Raw genomic sequence first — 19,473 nt, forward strand, 5'->3', positions numbered from 1 at the left:
AAAACTAATATTGCAGGTCTTCAGGAAGAGAACCAGAATGACTAAGGTAACAAAAGGGATTAGATACGGAGGATTGGATATGCAATTTGGATTTGTCTTCATTGGAAAAGAGAAAATAGAGTGGTGACATAATTGGTTTTAGGATTTTAAAGAATTACATAATGCAAATCATGACAAGCTAGAACAATGGAACCAAAGGAGATGGCCTGTGCTTGAATAGTTTCAAAAATAATCCCTGAAAACATTTTAGTGAGTGAATGTAAATCTAAAAACAGGCTCCCCAAGGAGAAAGTGAAGCAATTGCATTGACCTGTTCATGTACAAATCTTACAGATTTCTTTCAGAAAATATTATTTTGGAATATTGTATGTGATTTATTTGGGACAGCACATGAAGTAAATGTGGGATACCTAGGAGAAATACATCACATGCAACCTAAGGTCCCAGAGGTATCTAACACTGGCAGGTTTTCCTTGCCTCATGGCTGAGTGTGCTGTACACTCATTAACAGAGCTAATTAGCAGATTAGTCATTAACTAATGATTGTTTTATCACCAGACAAGCAAGTTGCACACTGGTCTTTTTTTTAATTGTGAATTTCCTATGTTCCCATGTGCATTTAGGATCTTTGGCCAGTTTGGTGAATGCAGGGCAGGCTGCACAGAATCAGAAAGATACCAACTTGGTCTCTTCAGACAGCCTTAAACATTGTGTTGCTAAGGATGGTTCCAACGATGTGGAGGTGCTGGTGTTGGACTAGGGTGGATGAAGTCAGAAGTCACACGACACCAGGTTATAGTCCAACAGACTTCACCTGACGAAGGAGCAGCATTCTGAAAACTTCAAATAAACCTGTTGGACTATAACCTGGTGTTGTGTGATTTCTGACACCTGGCTTCAAAACAGTTCCTGAAGAAGGGCTTATGCCCGAAACGTCGATTCTCCTGTTCCTTGGATGCTGCCTGACCTGCTGCGTTTTTCCAGCAACACATTTTCAGCTTCAAAGCAGTTCAACCAGGGAGAGAAAAATTCAGTCAGACCTCCTGTTCCTGATGTTATTCATGTCTGATGGAAAATCTTTGACAGAGTGGATGTCTAATGAGGATAGGATCAAGCTTGGCTGTGATGCCGTCCATAGTAAAATAGCTTGCTGCAAACTCAGTTTCTAAAGTTATTCATCAAGAATAGATTTGCAGAGATCCCAGGGAGATTGCACTTGGAATATGGTCAAGTACCCATATCCCAGTGTGATTCATGGCGTTTAGGAGAGGAAGAAAGAAAACAGGAGTAAATTGTTGACAGCTATATAAAAGGGAGGAATGATGTTTAACTAGAATGGCAGTGAAAATACGAAATGGAATGCCTAAGTAAACCACAAAGAAGGTAAGACTTTATTTAACCTTCCTTTGAATAAACGTCATCAAATGCCTCACAAACTGCATAACAACAGTCAGTAGAGAAGTGAAATCATTAGCACTTGCTTTTATCTCGCAGTACAGCCCTGGAGCAATTCCTGCATCATCCTCTTTGCAAACTGCAAGCTGTTTTCTTTGAATGCTAGATTGGCTGGATACACGAGACATTTGTTCTGTTCAGGTGAGATGCAATGCTTTGAGATATTTATTATTTCTAAACTGTTCTTATGCACGTTTAAGAAATAAGACAATAAATGTTATTTTGTGTAAAAAGTGATTGCTGTCAATATTCACGGACTAGAACTTGGTAAAATCATCCAGAACTCTTGTTTCTATTTGCTATATCCAATGACCCCCAGAGAGGCATGTGTAGACAGGGTCAAGCTCAGTTGAATTGAGTCTAAAGTCCAAATATCTTTCCAAGTTTCCTTATCTTGCACTACACATGAAGATTGGAGACTTGGTCAAGATATCAGAGACCTGCTGCCTTGGGATGCGATCTTTAGTTTCAAATTACATAACCACTTGAAGCAAGCTGGTTAATGCTTCGTGTATAATTTTATTATAAGTGTAATAACAAATTTCTCCTTTGTTAACTTCAGAGAAGGGATGAAAATGCAGCTTGTACTCTTGTGAACCTATTTTGCTGAAATTTGCCATTAAAACCAATTCATTTTGTTTGTTTAGAACTTTGAAATGCTGTTAATTCATGTTTATAAGAGTGCAAATGTAGTGCTGGTGTTATTTTGTGGGGGCAGACAGCAAGGAAAAGTATTGTAATCCTGAATGCTTTCCCCATCTCAGTTACCCTGTCATAGCAAAGTTGAAAAATGTGTTGCTGGGAAAGCGCAGCAGGTCAGACAGCATCAAAGGAGAAGGAGAATCGACGTTTCGGGCATAAGTCCTTCTTCAGGAATGAGGAGGGTGTGCCAAGCAGGCTAAGATAAAAGGTAGGGAGGAAGCACTTGGGGGAGGGGCGTTGGGAATGCAATAGGTGGAAGGAGGTTAAGGTGAGGGTGATAGGCCGGAGAGGGGGTGAGGGTGGAGAGGTCGGGAAGAAGATTGCAGGTCAAGAAGGCGGTGCTGAGTCGGAGGGTTGGGACTGAGATAAGGTGGGGGGAGGGGAAATGAGAAAGCTGGAGAAATCTGCATTCATCCCTTGTGGTTGGAGGGTTCCTAGGCGGATGATGAGGCGCTCTTCCTCTAGGCGTCGTGTTGCCATGGTCTGGCGATGGAGGAGGCCAAGGACCTGCATGTCCTTGGCGGAGTGGGAGGGGAAGTTAAAGTGTTCAGCCACGGGGCGGTTGGGTTGTTTGGTGCGGGTGTCCCAGAGGTGTTCTCTGAAACGTTCCGCAAGTAGGCGGCCTGTCTCCCCAATGTATAGGAGGCCCACATCGGGTGCAGTGGATGCAGTAAATGATGTGTGTGGAAGTGCAGGTGAATTTGTGATGGATATGGAAGGATCCCTTGGGGCCTTGGAGGGAAGTGAGGGGGGAGGTGTGGGCGCAAGTTTTGCATTTCTTGCGGTTGCCGGGGAAGGTGCCAGGAGTGGAGGTTGGGTTGGTGGGGGGTGTGGACCTGACGAGGGAGTCGCGGAAGGAGTAGTCTTTCCGGAACGCTGATAGGGGAGGGGAGGGAAATATATCCTCCTGTGGAATTCTCTACCACAGAGGCTGTGGAGGCCAAGTAACTAAATCTATTTTAAGAGAGAGATTTTTAGAACCTGAACCTTCCCTATCAGCGTTCCGGAAAGACTACTCCCTCCGCGACTCCCTCGTCAGGTCCACACCCGCAAGTTCCGCAAGTAGGCGGAGGGAAATTCCGGAACGCTGATAGGGGAGGGGAGGGAAATATATCCTCCTGTGGAATTCTCTACCACAGAGGCTGTGGAGGCCAAGTAACTAAATCTATTTTAAGAGAGAGATTTTTAGAACCTGAACCTTCCCTATCAGCGTTCCGGAATTTCCCTCCGCCTACTTGCGGAACGTTTCAGAAAACACCTCTGGGACACCCGCACAAAACAACCCAACCGCCCCGTGGCTGAACACTTTAACTTCCCCTCCCACTCCGCCAAGGACACGACGCCTGGAGGAAGAGCGCCTCATCTTCCGCCTAGGAACCCTCCAACCACAAGGGATGAATGCAGATTTCTCCAGCTTTCTCATTTCCCCTCCCCCCACCTTATCTCAGTCCCAAACCTCGGACTCAGCACCGCCTTCTTGATCTGCAATCTTCTTCCTGATCTCTCCGCCCTCACCCCCTCTCCGGCCTATCACCCTCACCTTAACCTCCTTCCACCTATCGCATTCCCAACGCCCCTCCCCCAAGTCCCTCCTCCCTACCTTTTATCTTAGCCTGCTTGGCACACCCTCCTCATTCCTGAAGAAGGGCTTATGCCCAAAACGTCGATTCTCCTGCTCCTTAGATGCTGCCTGACCTGCTGCACTTTTCCAGCAAAACATTTTTCAGCTCTGATCTCCAGCATCTGCAGTCCTCACTTTCTGGATTAGTGGTGCTGGAAGAGCACAGCAGTTCAGGCAGCATCCAAGGAGCTTCGAAATCGACGTTTTGGGCAAAAGCCCTTCATCAGGAATAAAGGCAGTGAGCCTGGAGCGTGGAGAGATAAGCTAGAGGAGGGTGGGGGTGGGGAGAAAATAGCATAGAGTACAATGGGTGAGTGGGGGAGGGGATGAAGGTGATAGGTCAGGGAGGAGAGGGTGGAGTGGATAGGTGGAAAAGGAGATAGGCAGGTAGGACAAGACCGGACAAGTCATGGGGACATTTCTCCCTGTTATAGCAAAGTACCAAACAGAGCTAATCTCACAAGAGAGACAAAAAAAATCAGACAGCACATACTATCAGTGGACAAAACAGGACCGTTTGAGAGAAAATAAAAGTTCTGCACCCTGAGAAAAAGGATTTCAGTGTAAAACTACTGTGGGAATCCTTTTATTACACGGGCGGCACAGTGGTTAGCACTGTTGCCTCACAGTGCCAGGGACCTGGATTTGATTCCAGCCTCAGGCGACTGTCTGTATGGAGTTTGTACATTCTCCCCGTGTCTGCATGGGTTTCCTCTGGGTCCAGTTTCCTCTACAGTCCTGCAGGTTACGTGAATTGGCCATGTTAAATTGCCAATAGTGTTCAGGGATATGTAGATTAGGTGCATTAGTCAGGGGTAAATGTCGAGTAATATGGAAGGGGAATGGATCTGGGTGGGTTACTCTTCAGAGGGTCGATGTGGACTTGTTGGGCTGAAGGGCATGTTTCCACCTGTAGGGATTCTATGAATATAAATTTTATAATTGCATCCTTTGGAGTTTGGAAGGTTCAGAGGTGACTTATTTGAAACATACAAGATCTTGAGGGGAATTGGCCAGGTGGATGTTGAAAGGATATTTACTCTTATCAGAGAATATAGAACAAGGGCTCATTTTTTGAAAAATAAGTGGGGCACTGGTTTAAACCAGAGATGAGGAAACATTTTTCCCTCAGAGAGTTGTGAGTCTTTGAAATTTCTTTCCTCAAAAGTAGAAAAATTCTTGATTACCAAGGGAATGGAAGATCACTGAGGGGATGCAGGAACATAGAGTTCAGGTTTGAGCCCTACTGTTGTTTCCTGTTCACATGTTCATTTCTGAGACCACATGCATTTTCTTTGGATGCCAGCTGCATTCCTATTACCACCAGCAGAAGAACTAAAATCACTGTAAGAAAAACTGAATTAGTTTCTGTGGTGGTTTGTATGATTAGCTTACCTATATAGTGTAAATATTATTTTTCAGGAATAGGATCTTATGCTGGAAAACTGTGCAAGTATGAGCTGATATGGACCATCATCAGCAACAGGACTGCATGTAACCACAATCTGTAGTCTTGTAACATGGTACAGTTAGATCATAAGACTATAAGACACAAGAGCAGAAATTAGGCCATTCAGCCCATTGCTCTACCATTCAATCATGGCTGATAATTTCTCAATCCTTTTCTCCCACTTTCTCCCCACTTGATACTCAAGAATCTACCTATCTCAGCCTTAAATATTCTCAATGACCTGGCCTCCACAGCCTTCTATGGCAATGAATTCCATAGATTCACCACTCTCTGGCTGAAGAAGTTTCTCCTTATCTCAGTTCTTACTCCTTCATTGCCATGGAGACACATAGCTCTCCCTGGTTCAATTGCATGTGTAGAAGGGCATCTCAGAGGCATCAGTGTCATGTTTCCAAGAAGGTATAGGCCTACCTGCAGCAATCTATAGAGAGAGGTAAGTGCTACACAATCAACAGATCAGACTCTTGAAACTTCATCACATTTAGTCAGGAATGGTGATGGACAGACAAAACATAATTGCAAGGAATCACATTCCCAGTCTCCACTATGATGGAGCCTTCACATCTGTATGCGAAAATGAAATTAACTGAAGGGCTTGCAAATTTCCTCAGCTAAAACTAATAATTCCACTCAGTGTCCTCCTGCAGTCTTTAACGTGATAATCTTCAGCTAACTTAGACAGCTCAATGCTATATCGAGAAATGGCTGAGTGCATTGGACACAAATGAAGAACATGGTCCTGTCAATTATCATGATGATATAATATATTGATCTTTGAACTCCTTTGGTTGACATAGTGCTTGGTACTTTCATGGATGGAAATAGTTTTTAAAAAGGTTTCAAAACACAGACATAAACCAGAGCTCACTTTATGCACACAGGCTGGTCAAATTTCATAAAACCGATGTGGATTAGACCAAGGGCAATCTGAGCTGAAATTTGCTCCAGTGATTCAGAAATCAGTCAGAAATCCCATAGGAAGCACGAGAAAGTCATCATCTCCTATTTGATTTGCACCATTATGAGAACATCATGTGTTGGAGATGAAATATCTACTACAATAACCAAGCGGGAAACAATAATCTCCATGGGCATGGAATATACAAATAGCTTCTGTTTGAAATAAAGTTTTGGCAGACCGAGATGCAATTAAAAATGTGAAATAAACACAGATTGTGAAGACTCGTTCTCTTTCAAGAAGAAAAGTATCTGGTTTGACAAAACTGAGTGGAAAATAAGCATTAGAGAATTGACAACTTTAAAATTAAGTGCAACATTTATTACAACTGATTCAATTCAGGAGACCATCTACTTAGCATTGGTCTCAGGTTAAAGCCACATGCCATGAGGACACTCAAGAGACTCTAAATTACATATATTACAGTGCGTGTGTCCTGAAGGCTTTTTTATTACTTAATAATTATTAATTTTCCTTGGGGTTATCAGGGAATAAATGTGGTGTTTCTTTGTCTTAAGGCAATTTTGTAATGGAACCTTATTGTTTCCAGTAAAAATAATTAACAACATTTTAATTAGAGAGAGCTATAGCCTTGTGCTAAAAAGAATTTAATCTTTTATTGTGACTAAGACATAAAACTGAAACAAGGAGACCTAGTTCATCCCTCTTCATAGCACTATTTTTTGGCTCTAATGCCAAAGACTTGCATACCCAGATCAAGCTGTTCGCTTGCATTAGCAATACTTAAAGGTTTTGGCTCATTGATCACTAAATAATTGTCCTATCTGCCTTCTCCAATCATCAGTAAGTGATTGAAGATGCATTCAACTGTTCCAATCACCTTCTCACAAGATTTATTTTGGATACTGCCAGAACTACCCAGTTTCTGTTCTTATTCTAAACTTAATCAAGATATGGACTCAAATTCCGGAAGAGATGACAGTGATTACTTTTGTCATCAAGGTTCTGTACTATTGAATATGGTATTAAGGAATCCGAACGATTCTAAAGTAAATCGGGATCAAATTGAAAATGCCTTAGGCGTTGTTAGCCAATCATCAAAGCCAACAGGAGTTCTTTTGAGTGGTAACAACAATGCGAATATCTTCTGCTCCTTCATCAGTGATTTTGCCCCATCATTAGCAAGTATCATTCCTGACCTCCAACACTGTTTTTGTCCTCATTCAACAATTCTCAGCAAAAGTGATAGTTGAAATGACAAGTGAGAATGACAGTTGGGTAAAATGCTTAGCTCAGTAGAAGCACATACATAAATAATTCTGAAGGTTGCAGGTTGATACTGCTTTCAGAGTGTTAGAGGCATGGGTACAGGAATAGGGCTCAAACTTCTCATGCAATTCATTTAATTGAATTCTAGTTACCCAACTTTGTTGTCTATTCTTCGATAATACTACTGTTTTGTTATGATGACATGCCCCTTTAAGGGGCATCTTCCAACCGGTAAAGAATTATTAACCTGTATTCATGTTTTGTAGTCAGTCTACAAGTAGCCAAAGTAGAGGTTATTATACAATGTTTATCCTCCCAGTGAAACTTGCCTCAATATAGTATTAACTTCAAATAAAAAACGCACATTTTCATTTCAGTAAAATTGTAGATCATTGCTACATTGTGTTTAAAAAAAAACCGACTGTAACATAGTGACCACTGTGGCACTGGTCAGTGGTTTATATTGTTGAAGCTAAATGCTGCAGACTGGGCTGTGATAAAGAATGTATTCCATAGTAACTCCTAAAAGTGCAAGGAAGCCTGGGAAAAAGCTTTTTTCTCTTTGCTGGCTTTCACTTTTGAAAGCCTGCAGGCATTTCCCATCTAAATCATTGTCTTATGAGTGGAGTTTAAGTAAACTGAGAGAAAAAATTCACTCAGGGAAAGGAGAATATTGTGGACGAGAAGAATGAGAAGAATGTTACACTAGAAAGAATCGAGGTTAGTTACAAAGAGGTGTTATCAATTCTAGAAGGAGTGAAAGTAGACGGCACAGTGGCACAGTGGTTAGCACTGCTGCCTCACAGCGCCAGAGACCCGGGTTCAATTCCCGCCTCAGGCGACTGACTGTGTGGAGTTTGCATGTTCTCCCCGTGTCTGCGTGGGTTTCCTCCGGGTGCTCCGGTTTCCTCCCACAGTCCAAAGATGTGCAGGTCAGGTGAATTGACCATGCTAAATTACCCATAGTGTTAGGTAAGGGGTATGGGTGGGTTGCGCTTCGGCGGAGCGGTGTGGACTTGTTAGGCCGAAGAGCCTGTTTCCACACTGTAATCTAATCTAGACAAGTCCCCTGGCTGGATGTGATTTATCTGAGGATTCTGTGGGAAGCTAGGGAGGAGATAGCCTTTGGCTTTGATATTTGAGTCGTCGTTGTATATAGTTTTAGTACTGGAGGATTGCAAATGTTGTGCCCTTGTTCAAGAAGGGCAGGAGAGATGACCCAGGCAATTATAGACCAGTGAGCCTTACTTCTGTTGTAGGAAAGGTTTTGAAAAGGATTATAAGAAATAAGATTTATAATCATCTAGCAAGCAACAATTTGATTTCAAATAGTCAACATGGTTGCATCAAGGGCAGGTCGTGTCTCACAAGCCTTTGAGAAGGTTTGAGAGTTTTTTGAGAAGGTGACCAAGCATGTAGATGAGGGTAGGGCAGTTGCCATGGTATGCATGAACTTCAGTAAAGCCTTTGACAAGGTTCCACATGGTAGGCTGTTCGAAAAAATGCAGAGGCATGGAATTGAGGGTGATTTAGCAGTTTGGATTAGAAATGGCTTTCTGAAAGAAGGCAGTGAGTGGTGGTTGATGGAAAATATTCAGCCTGGAATCCGGTTAGGTAGTGGTGTGCCACAAGGATTTGTTTTGGGACCACTGCTGTTTGTCATTTTTATAAATGACTTAGACGTAGGCATAGGTGGATGAATTAGTAAATTTGCAGACGAGACTGAAGTCAGTGGAGTAGTGGACACTTTGGAAGAATGTTACTGGTTGCAGAGGGACTTGGATAAACTGCAGAATTGGGCTGAGAGGTGACAAATGGAGTTCAATGCAGCTAAATGTGAGGTGATTCACTTTGGGAAGATTAACAGGAAGGCAGAGTACTGGATTAATGGTAAGATTCTTGGTAGTGTGGATGTGCAGAGGGATCTTGGTGTCCATGTACATAGATCCCTGAAAGTTGCCACCAGATTCATGGTGCTGTTAAGAAGACATATGGTGTGGTAGGTTTCATTGGTCGAGGGACTGAGTTCCAGAGCCGCAATATCATGCTGCAACTATACAAAACGTTGGTGCAGCCACACTTAGAATATTGTGTACAGTTCTGGTCGCCCCATTACAGGAAGGGTGTGGAAGCATTGGAAAAGGTGCAGAGGAGATTTACCAGGATGTTGTCTGGTCTGGAGGGAAGGTCTTATGAGGAACGGCTGAGAGGCTTGGGTCTGTTCACATTGGAAAGAAGAAGGCTAAGAGGGGATTTGATAGAGACATACAAAATGATCAGAGGATTAGGTTGGATAGACAATGAAAGTCTTTTTCCTGAGATGATGACGTTCGCTTGTGAGAGGGGGCATAACTACAAATTGAGGGGTGATAGATTTAAGACAGATGTCAGAGGCAGGTTCCTTACTCAGAGAGTGGTAAGGGTGTGGAATGCCCTACTTGCCAATGAAGTTAATTCAGCCACATTAGGGAGATTTAAACAATCCTTGGATAAGCACATGGATGATTTTGGGATAGTGTAGGGGGATGAGATGAGAATAGTTCACAGGTTGGCGCAACATTGAGGGCCAAAGGGCCTGTTCTGCGCTGTATTATTCTATGTTCTATGTTCTAAAAAGATCAGAAAACCTGACAAAGCCTTTGTTACAGTCAAGCAGTAATCTAAAGGTGTCATATATTAAAGATGCAACTCAAAGCGTAATTAGCTTAACTAACTTTAAGAGAGCTGGAAGCAACTTGGATAGCTGACAAAGCTCAAAACTGGATTAAAAGTCCTTCAAAAAATTGAAAAGATGACTATAAAATTTCCAAAACTCAATTGGAAGGCAACAAATCTCTTCTCTGTGTTTACTTTGTTCTGACAATGCTTTGAATTATATTTTTCTATCTCAACATTTCTGAAGCAGGCAAATAAGCCGGTAAAATTAAAATTTCTACAGCTAGTGAAGGCTGCCACAGAATGAACAAGTCAGGGCTGTCTGACAACCATCTTTAAACTCCAAATAAAACATGTCAACACTTGCGGATCAGTTATAATGGAATCACAACTTCTGCCTGGAATTCATGTACTTTAGGGAACAGACAATAGAGACCATTGACTCATTCATAAGTAGAAACAGAGACAAAGGATGTGATTACAACCTTACAGAAGTAGACCTTGTCAATAGGATCATCAAACTCATTTGATTTTTAAGTTTGATTTGATTTGATTTGATTTATTGTTGTCAAGTATACCTTAGTACAGTGAAAAGTTTTGTTTTGCATGTTAACAGGTAGATCATAATATACAAGGACATACAGATCATAGGGTGTTTGGGCAGAGCAAGGCATACAAGGTTACAGCTGCACATGAGGTACACAAAATCAAGATTAACATTAGAGTTGAAATTGGAGAGGTCCATTCTGGAGTCTAATACCAATAGGGAAGAAACTGTTCTTGAACCTGTTGGTAAGTGTATTTAAGGTTCTGTATCTGACAGAAGAGGTTGGAAGAGAGCATTACTGGGGTGGGAGGGATCTTTGATGAAGTTGGCTGCCTTTCCACAGTAACAAGAAGTGTAGATGGAGTTACGGATGGGAGGTTGGCTTCTGTGGTGGTCTGGGCTGTGCACACAACCTTCTGTAGTTTCTTAGGTTCTGTGCAGAGTAGTTGCTGTACCAAGTTGTGGTGCTTCCTGTGGTGGATCTGTAAAGGTTGGTAAGGATCGTGGTGGACATGCCGAATCTCCTAAGCCTCCTGAGGAAGAAGAGGCATTGTTGTGCCTTCTTGACCATCTCACCTACATGGGAGGACCAGAATTATTATCACACCTGGGGTGACACGGTGGCTGAGTGGTTAGTACTGCTGCCTCGCAATGCCAGGGACCTGGGTTCAATTCTGCCCTCAGGCAACTGTCTGTGTAGAGTTTACACATTATCCCCATGTCTGAATGGGTTTCCTTCTGCAATCCAAAAATGTGCAGGTTAGGTGGATTGGCCATCTAAATTGCCCTTAGTGTCTAGGGATGTGTAGGTTAGGTGGGGTTAACTATAGGAAATGTAGGGAAGTGGGATGAGGCTGGGTAGGCTGCTCTTTGGAGGGTTGGTGTGGACTTGATGGGTCAAGTAGCCTGCTTCCACAAAGTAGGGATTCTATGATTAAACTTGATGCTTTTGTTCCTCTTCGCCTCAGATCTATTGATGTAGATAGGGGTATGTCCTCCTTCTTTCTTCCTAAAGTCAGTGATCAGTTCTTTAGTTTTGCTGACATTGAGGGAGAGATTGTTATCTTTGCAAAACAACACCAAGCACTCTATCTCCTCATGACAGCTCATGATAGCATCTAATCCAGTAGAAGCATTCCAAATTGATATTGTAGACCAACTCTGAGGTTATATCATGAAAGCCTGACTACAAAGCAGATGCAAGTACAAAGTTATACTAATGGGAACAGTCTAAAGCCCACGTATAATTTGTCCATCATTGGCATCAGAGCCAATGCAGGCAAGCCTAGTAAGCAATGACAATGATACAATGACATACATCCTGCTATAAAATGATAATTTTCAAAACTGTATGCAAGACGTGCTACCAAATGACATTGGAAGTATCCAGGCAGAAAGCAAAGGCTAGCCACAGAGGCCATATAGGTACACATTCTAACCAAACAGCTTCAAAATAGGTTCCACAATATGTCTGGGAGAAAATAAGGACTGCAGATGCTGGAGATCAGAGTCAAGAGTGTGGTGCTGGAAAAGCACAGCAGGTTAGGCAGCATCCGAGGAGCAGGAGAATCAACGTTCCGGGCATAAGCCCTCCATACCTGGTGAAGGGTTTATGCACAAAACGTCGATTCTCCTGCTTCTCGGATGCTGCCTGGCCTTTTGTGCTTTTCCAGCACCACACTCTTGACTCCACGAAATGTCTGGCCAGTCTGCACCATCAAATGAGGAAGGTGATCAGTGTAAGGTTACACAAGTGGGCACACATTTATCACGGCAAATTTCAAAGCATCTATTAATATAGAAGTACCAGCAGAAGTTTTTGCCATGCTCCACAGTTGCAGGGTCAGCATAATCTGCATGAAACCTAGATACCAGTGCAGATACAAACAGCTCTGCACTTCACATACTAGAATGTGCTGAATTGCAGATGTGGTAACTGATTATTCATTTAACCACTATTTAATTAACTGCAAGCAAAGGCTCAGAGATCCCATTCCTGAGATCTAATAGACTGCAATTTAACTATAAAAACTTCTCTGGCTACTGGATACTTTATATTGTGGCCACCTTAGGCCCATTGTTATAAAATTTTAACTTACAAAGCCCTGACCTTGGCCACCATCCGTGGTACTAACAAGACCATAATGAGGAGCACAATCGACAAGGAGCAATGTTGAAAACCCTGTAGTTACACTGGTGATGTTCACCCAACTCTGATATGCTGATCATGAACCAATTGCCTATACAGCACAAACTGAACCAAATATGTATATCAGTTCCAAATTTATGCATTTCATCATATTGTGGAATTAATGCAGCATTACCTTTTGACAGATAAATGGGAACAATCCTCATTAATGCGACCATGAGCACATAGTACATTATCAGAAAAATGGGAAGATGAAAGACGTACATGACCAGTGTGCAGTTAATGAATTGCCCAAGCTCATAGAGTCATAGAGATGTACAGCATGGAACCAGACCCTTCGGTCCGACCTGTCCATGCCGACCAGATATCCCAACCCAATCTAGTCCCACCTGCCAGCACCCGGCCCATATCCCTCCAAACCCTTCCTATTCATATACCCATCCAAATGCCTCTTAAATGTTGCAATTGTACCAGCCTCCACCACTTCCTCTAGCAGCTCATTCCATTCACGTACCACCCTCTGCGTGAAAACGTTGCCCCTTAGGTCTCTTTTATATCTTTCCCCTCTCACCCTAAACCTATGCCCTCTAGTTCTGGACTCCCCGACCCCAGGGAAAAGACTTTGCCTATTTATCCTATCCATGCCCCTCATAATTTTGTAAACCTCTATAAGGTCACCCCTCAGCCTCCGAGGCTCCAGGGAAAACAGCCCCAGCCTGTTCAGCCTCTCCCTATAGCTTAAATTCTCCAGCCCTGGCAACATCCTTGTAAATCTTTTCTGAACCCTTTCAAGCTTCACAACTTCTTTCCAATAGGAAGGAGACCAGAATTGCATACAATATACCAACGATGGCCTTACCAATGTCCTATACAGCCGCAACATGACCTTCTAACTCCTGTACTCAATACTCTCACCAATAAAGGAAAGCATACCATTCGCCTTCTTCACTATCCTATCTACCTGCGACTCCACTTCCAAAGAACTATGAACCTGCACTCCAAGGTCTCTTTGTTTAGCAACACTCCCTAGGACCTTACCATTAAGTGTATAAGTCCTGCTAACATTTGCTTTCCCAAAATGCACCACCTCGCATTTACCTGAATTAAACTCCATCTGCCACTTCTCAGCCCATTGGCCCATTTGGTCCAGATCCTGTTGTAATCTGAGGGAGCCCTCTTTATGTTCACTACACCTCCAATTTTGGTGTCATCTGCAAACTTACTAACTGTACCTCTTATGCTCACATCCAAATCATTTATGTAAATGACAAACAGTAGAGGACCCAGTACCAATCCTTATGGCACTCCACTGGTCACAGGCCTCCAGTCTGAAAAACAACCCTCCACCATCACCCTCTGTCTTCTACCTTTGAGCCAGTTCTGTATCCAATTGGCTAGTTCTCTCTATATGCCATGAGATCTAACCTTGCTAATCAGTCTCCCATGGGGAACCTTGTCAAATGCCTTACTGAAGTCCATATAGATCACATCTACTGCTCTGCCCTCATCAATCCTCTTTGTTACTTCTTCAAAAAACTCAATCAAGTTTGTGAGACATGATTTCCCATGCACAAAGCCATTGACTATCCCTAATCAGTCCTTGACTTTCCAAATATGTGTACATCCTGTCCCTCAGGATTCCCTCCAACAACTTGCCCACCACCGAGGTCAGGCTCACCAGTCTATAGTTCCCTGGCTTGTCTTTACCACCCTTCTTAAACAGTGGCACCATGTTTGCCAACCTCCAGTCTTCCGGCACCTCACCTGTGACTATCGATATGTCAATCATTAATACCTGGACAGAGCATGATGCATTATGTTATGACTTGTAAGCAGTTAGAGTCTACAGGAAGAGGAATGTAGTATCTACCTGTCAAAAATCTAATCATCACAGTATTGTGAATTGCAATTCAGCCAATATCTTTTTGGGAGCGAGAGTTTCAAGGCTTTCAGTGAAAAGGAACCTTGAGATTTTAATTCTACAATGCAAATCAGAATCATAATAGAAGTCCGACAGTGTGTAAGCTGGCAATTCAGCCATCAGGTCACACCAACTCTTTGAAGAGCATCCCATCCAGATCCACTCCTCTATCCCTGCATTTCCCATGGAAAGTCCACCCAACATACACATCCCTGGACTACGGGAGGAAACCAGAACACCCAATAGAAACCCACGCTGACCTAGGGTGAATGTGTAAACTCCACACAGGTGCAGGGTGGAATCGAACAAGGTCCCTGGCACTGTGAGGCAGCAGTGCTAACCACTGAACCACCGTGCTCCACAATTTGTCTAGAATATTCCTAGTCATGGCTACCCAAAACATATTGCCGTGAAATACAGTTATCTAGTGCCTTGTACCCAACTTAATTCTGTTCTACCTATCACTCCCGAATCAATGTAGCATTACTTTGCTGAAACAAAGGAAAACAATGCCATAATTTTAAACAGGCCAACAGTGTCCATTCACTTTTTAATGCAGCAGCATCACAATTCCGTAGGCTTTGACATTGACTCCAATAAAATTTTAATTGAACTCTCTAGTTGTAGCATTATGAAATGATAGAACAACATGAGAAGACAGGAATGAATGAAAATAAACAGTAAACCCATTCAGCTCATGGTGCTGGAACCATTTCCATTGCTTGGCCACCATGTGAGCAATCCATATCACAAGTTTTCAAATGCAGTAGATTTGGAGATTATGTGAAAAATAGTTTACAAAACACTTGTCTTATTGCATTGCTCACTCAAATGAACCCTAAACAAGCTTTAGTTCATTGCACCTGAATGTGAATTCAAAGCTTATTTTTCTGGTCAAATATTTTTTGGTTGAGTTATTCATAGTCTAATGGAAATTATTTACAGAAAATGATGAATGTAATAACATTTCTCATTCCAATTCTTTAATAGGGATTGATCCCGAGAAAATGGTATCTGAAATGAAGCTGAAAATGAAGGATAAGAAACCTTCCTGTATTGAAGTGACTTCACTGAATGGAGTGAATTTAACCACTGAGAGTGAAGTAGAATCTCATATCAAACAAGATAAATCCAGTTCAACAGTCATGCCAGATTCTGCAGCAGAACTCACAACTATTGCTCCAACTTCTATGGACAGTGTAACAGGACAAGAGAATAATAATGTGTCTTTGTGCACTGCACCTGAGATTAAAATCGATATTGATAGGCCTCAAGTTGAAGTTCCATCCTCCTTAGACAACTGCAGTAATGTCTTCTTTAACTGTGCCAATGACTATCCAACAAGCTGCAACAAGACAAGTGGTGACTCTGAGAATATCTCAAGGACATTTTCTCCAAATGATAGCATCATTGAAACAATTGCAGGAAAAACAACAGGTGATAAAAACTGCAACCAGTCCAATATATCAGGGCAAAACCCAGAAATGATACAGGAACTGATTGATAACAAGGAGTCCCAGTGCTCTAGAAATTGTAGAAGTTGCTGTACAACATTTGTCTGTGGCCTTGTCTCTGTTGGTTTGGTGTTCCTTTCACCGTTAATAGTCACTGGGTATTTTTTGTATGAACTTTGCAGCTGTGTATCTAAATGTAAGGACCACTGTCCTACTTAACACTCACAAGAATTTGTTTCTCAATGTGCTGGTTTGTTAGACACTACTATGTTCTTATTTTGTCCTCTTAATGTCTTTACATCAATGATAATTGCAACAAAGGCAAGACATAATTGATGGATTTCCAAAAAGTAGCATAAAATAAGATAAATATTAGACAAAATGCTTTCCTTTATATTTTAAATTGTTTGTTGTAATCTAATTATTAACAGATAGCCTGTGAACCAGCATCTTACCATTGATAATGTGAAAAACCCTCCATGAGGGAAGACTAATGAAGATTGATGAAATACAGTTACCAATGGGTAACAATTCATTTTGTGATCACAAATATCTTTTATATCTCACTACTGACCATGACATAATCTAATTTCTAATACTTATAGAGTGGTTTCAACTGAATAAGTAACTATGATTGTTTAATTCATAATTAAACTGTGAACTTTGCGTTGCTTGTCATTTCAATTCTCCATTGATAATTCGCCCTCCAATTCTCCCTCCTCTAGCTTATCTCTCCACTCTTCAGGCTCACTGTCTTTATTCCTGATGAAGGGCTTTTGCCCGAAAAGTCGATTTCGCTGCTCCTTGGATGCTGCCTGAACTGCTGTGCTCTTTCAGCACCACTAATCCAGAATCTGTTTTCCAGCATCTGCAGTCATTGTTTTTACCATTTCAATTCTCCACACAAGCTTGAGGAACAACGCTTTTTTTTTACCCAGCACTGTGCAGTCTTCTCGACTCAACACTGAATTCAACCACTCTCTGCCTCCATCTTCTTCCATTTTGTTTTTGCTGATTCTATCTTGCTGTGTTTTTTTTCCTTATCTCTTAACTTTTCATTTGAACAGTTGCTATACACAATTCATCTGGACACATTGGGTGGAATCTTATTGGGCCTTGAACAATATGGTGAAACATCAGAGAATCAAAAACAGTGAAGACTTTCTTGATGTCCTGACATTATGATGGTATTCTCACTGGTAGCAACAATTCAATTAAATGGGACTATAACGTATTGTAAAAGGAATTAACTGCACTTCTCACCTCAGTAATATGCAGCTTCCTATCCTAACACCTTCCATGAGGAAATGATGCTGTAACTTCTTGACATAGAAGTCTGAGCAGGTAATGGGGACTCCAGCTTGCTGCTTGCTCCTAAGGACTTCCATTGGATACCTAGCTCCAGCAACTCAGGATACACTGCATAAGCAGCTTTTGCGCATACCCCACATCCACGGATATAGGTATTCAATATTTGCCAGTCTATCCACATCATCATGGCATTTCCCTGATCCACTAACAGTACACTTCTGCAATTTAACGTTGTGCTTCAGGGTGCACCAGCAGCTATCATTGCAATGCTGCGCTCTGTACTGTTCATTTACTCTCTTAGAGCTCTCTCTTCTTGCATGTTCACAACAACCTTTTCTTGCCATTTTTCACTTTGCGTCCTCTCAGAGCTACCAGGCTCACTGTACTTCTGTCTTGCCTTGTCATTTAGCACAGACACAAAGTCTGGCAGCTTACCATGATTGCCAGCAGTCCACAGTCAAATAAAGGGAGACAGTTTTCAATCATGGGGTTCCAAACAGCATGAATAGCCTCCGAAACTGGTCCAAGTGTTTGGACATGCTCAGTCAGTTATATGGGGTGATCAGGATTCTAACATTGTCAAGCAGCCCAGTACTCTTTCTGCCCTCTTGTGGGCATTTTATGAATGACTGAAAGGCATGAAAGTGGGTGCAAATTGTTGCATTTGAAGGCAAAGTGGTTAGTTATCCTGAGTAAGTGAATAGGCAGTACAGAGGCCATCAGGAGTAAGGGTGTTGGAGGTTTAGGTGGGTGAGAAAAAATAAGGGAAAATGTTGTGGGCAACAGTGAAAATCACAGAGTCATAGAGTTATACAGCATGAGGACAGACCCTTTGGTCTAACTCATTCATGACATCAGATCATCCCAATCTGACCTCGTCCCATTTGCCAGCATTTAGTCCATATCTCTTTAAACACTTCCTATTCATGCACCCATCCAGATGCCTTTTAAACATTGTAATTTTACTAGCCTCCACCACTTCCTCTGGCAGATCATTCCATACATGAACCATGAAAACATTACCCCTCAGATCCCTTTTAAATCTTTCCTTTCTCGCCTTAAACCCATGTCCTCCAGTTTTGGACTCCCCCACTATAGAAAAAAGACCCTGGCTGTCCATGCCCCTCATGATTTTTAAAACTTCTGTAAAGTCACCCCACAGCCTCCAATACGCCAGGGAATATAGCCCCACCCTCTCCCTATAGCTCAAATCCTTCAGTCATGGCAACATCATTGTACATCTTTTCTGCACCCTCTCAAGTTAAACAATTTCTTTCCTATAGAAGGGCGACCAAAATTGTATGCAATATTCCAAAAGTGATGGAGTTTGAGCCATGGTGGATTGTAGGTGCAGTGCTGAGATAGAGTAAGTTTGAGGAAGCAGAGACAACATGCTACCTATTCTTTGGAGCAGACAAGATCATTGACCTTCTTCCTACATAACTGGACATTCCTTCAAATGGCCGAGACTGCATTGACCTGTGTAAGAACCTTGGACTAAGCTGGCAGGGTCTGGTGACCTGACCCTTCTGCAGGTCCAAGGAGAACAACTCAGCTCTCCACTCCATCACCCTGTCCACTAGGCCTTCTAAATCCCTGTCCCCAGTGCAAGGCACCAAATTCCCCTTATCTGCCATGTCTGGGCAAATGTCACAAAGTGTGCAGGGCAGCTCTGGGCTGACAGTGTTTGTCCAGGTGCACATTGGCCTTTTAAGGATGGCACCTTCAGCAGGGATGCTGGTTAATCCTGGAACTTGCCAGCAGTTCTTTCGGCATAGTGATTGATGGAATTGAGCTAGCATTGGACATTATCATCAACACAGGATAAGAGTTGGTAATTAATGAGGCAGGTTTGGGATGACCGCATGAGAAAACTCACTAGGCCTCATGGAGAGAAATCCTCTATGAAACTCAACAAAACTGACAAAGTTGAAAAAGTATCAACATATCACCATTCTCTTTAGCTTGAGCACCACACAATCTTTTGTAATTTAATCTC

At 42.3% G+C, this 19,473-nt stretch overlaps 1 protein-coding gene across 1 annotated transcript; it reads left to right on the forward strand.

Annotated features, from left to right (window-relative positions):
• Positions 1 to 1,306: 1,306 nt before the first annotated feature.
• LOC122556909 (uncharacterized) lies at positions 1,307 to 16,829 on the forward strand. The gene is made up of 3 exons (XM_087995044.1): positions 1,307 to 1,383; positions 1,495 to 1,596; positions 15,700 to 16,829. Exon 3 carries the CDS (start codon positions 15,717 to 15,719, stop codon positions 16,380 to 16,382), a length of 666 nt encoding a protein of 221 aa, XP_087851170.1. The 5' UTR covers positions 1,307 to 1,383; positions 1,495 to 1,596; positions 15,700 to 15,716; the 3' UTR covers positions 16,383 to 16,829.
• Positions 16,830 to 19,473: the final 2,644 nt, after the last annotated feature.

The sequence above is a fragment of the Chiloscyllium plagiosum genome, unplaced genomic scaffold (genome assembly GCF_037043375.1).
Source record: "Chiloscyllium plagiosum isolate Xiang-an unplaced genomic scaffold, Cpla_swu_hap1 HiC_scaffold_16, whole genome shotgun sequence".
Lineage (NCBI taxonomy): Eukaryota > Metazoa > Chordata > Chondrichthyes > Orectolobiformes > Hemiscylliidae > Chiloscyllium > Chiloscyllium plagiosum.

Bases quoted from the DNA above. Each gene is read 5' to 3' on its own strand.
- LOC122556909 (XM_087995044.1), top strand. From the start codon at position 15,717: ATGGTATCTGAAATGAAGCTGAAAATGAAGGATAAGAAACCTTCCTGT.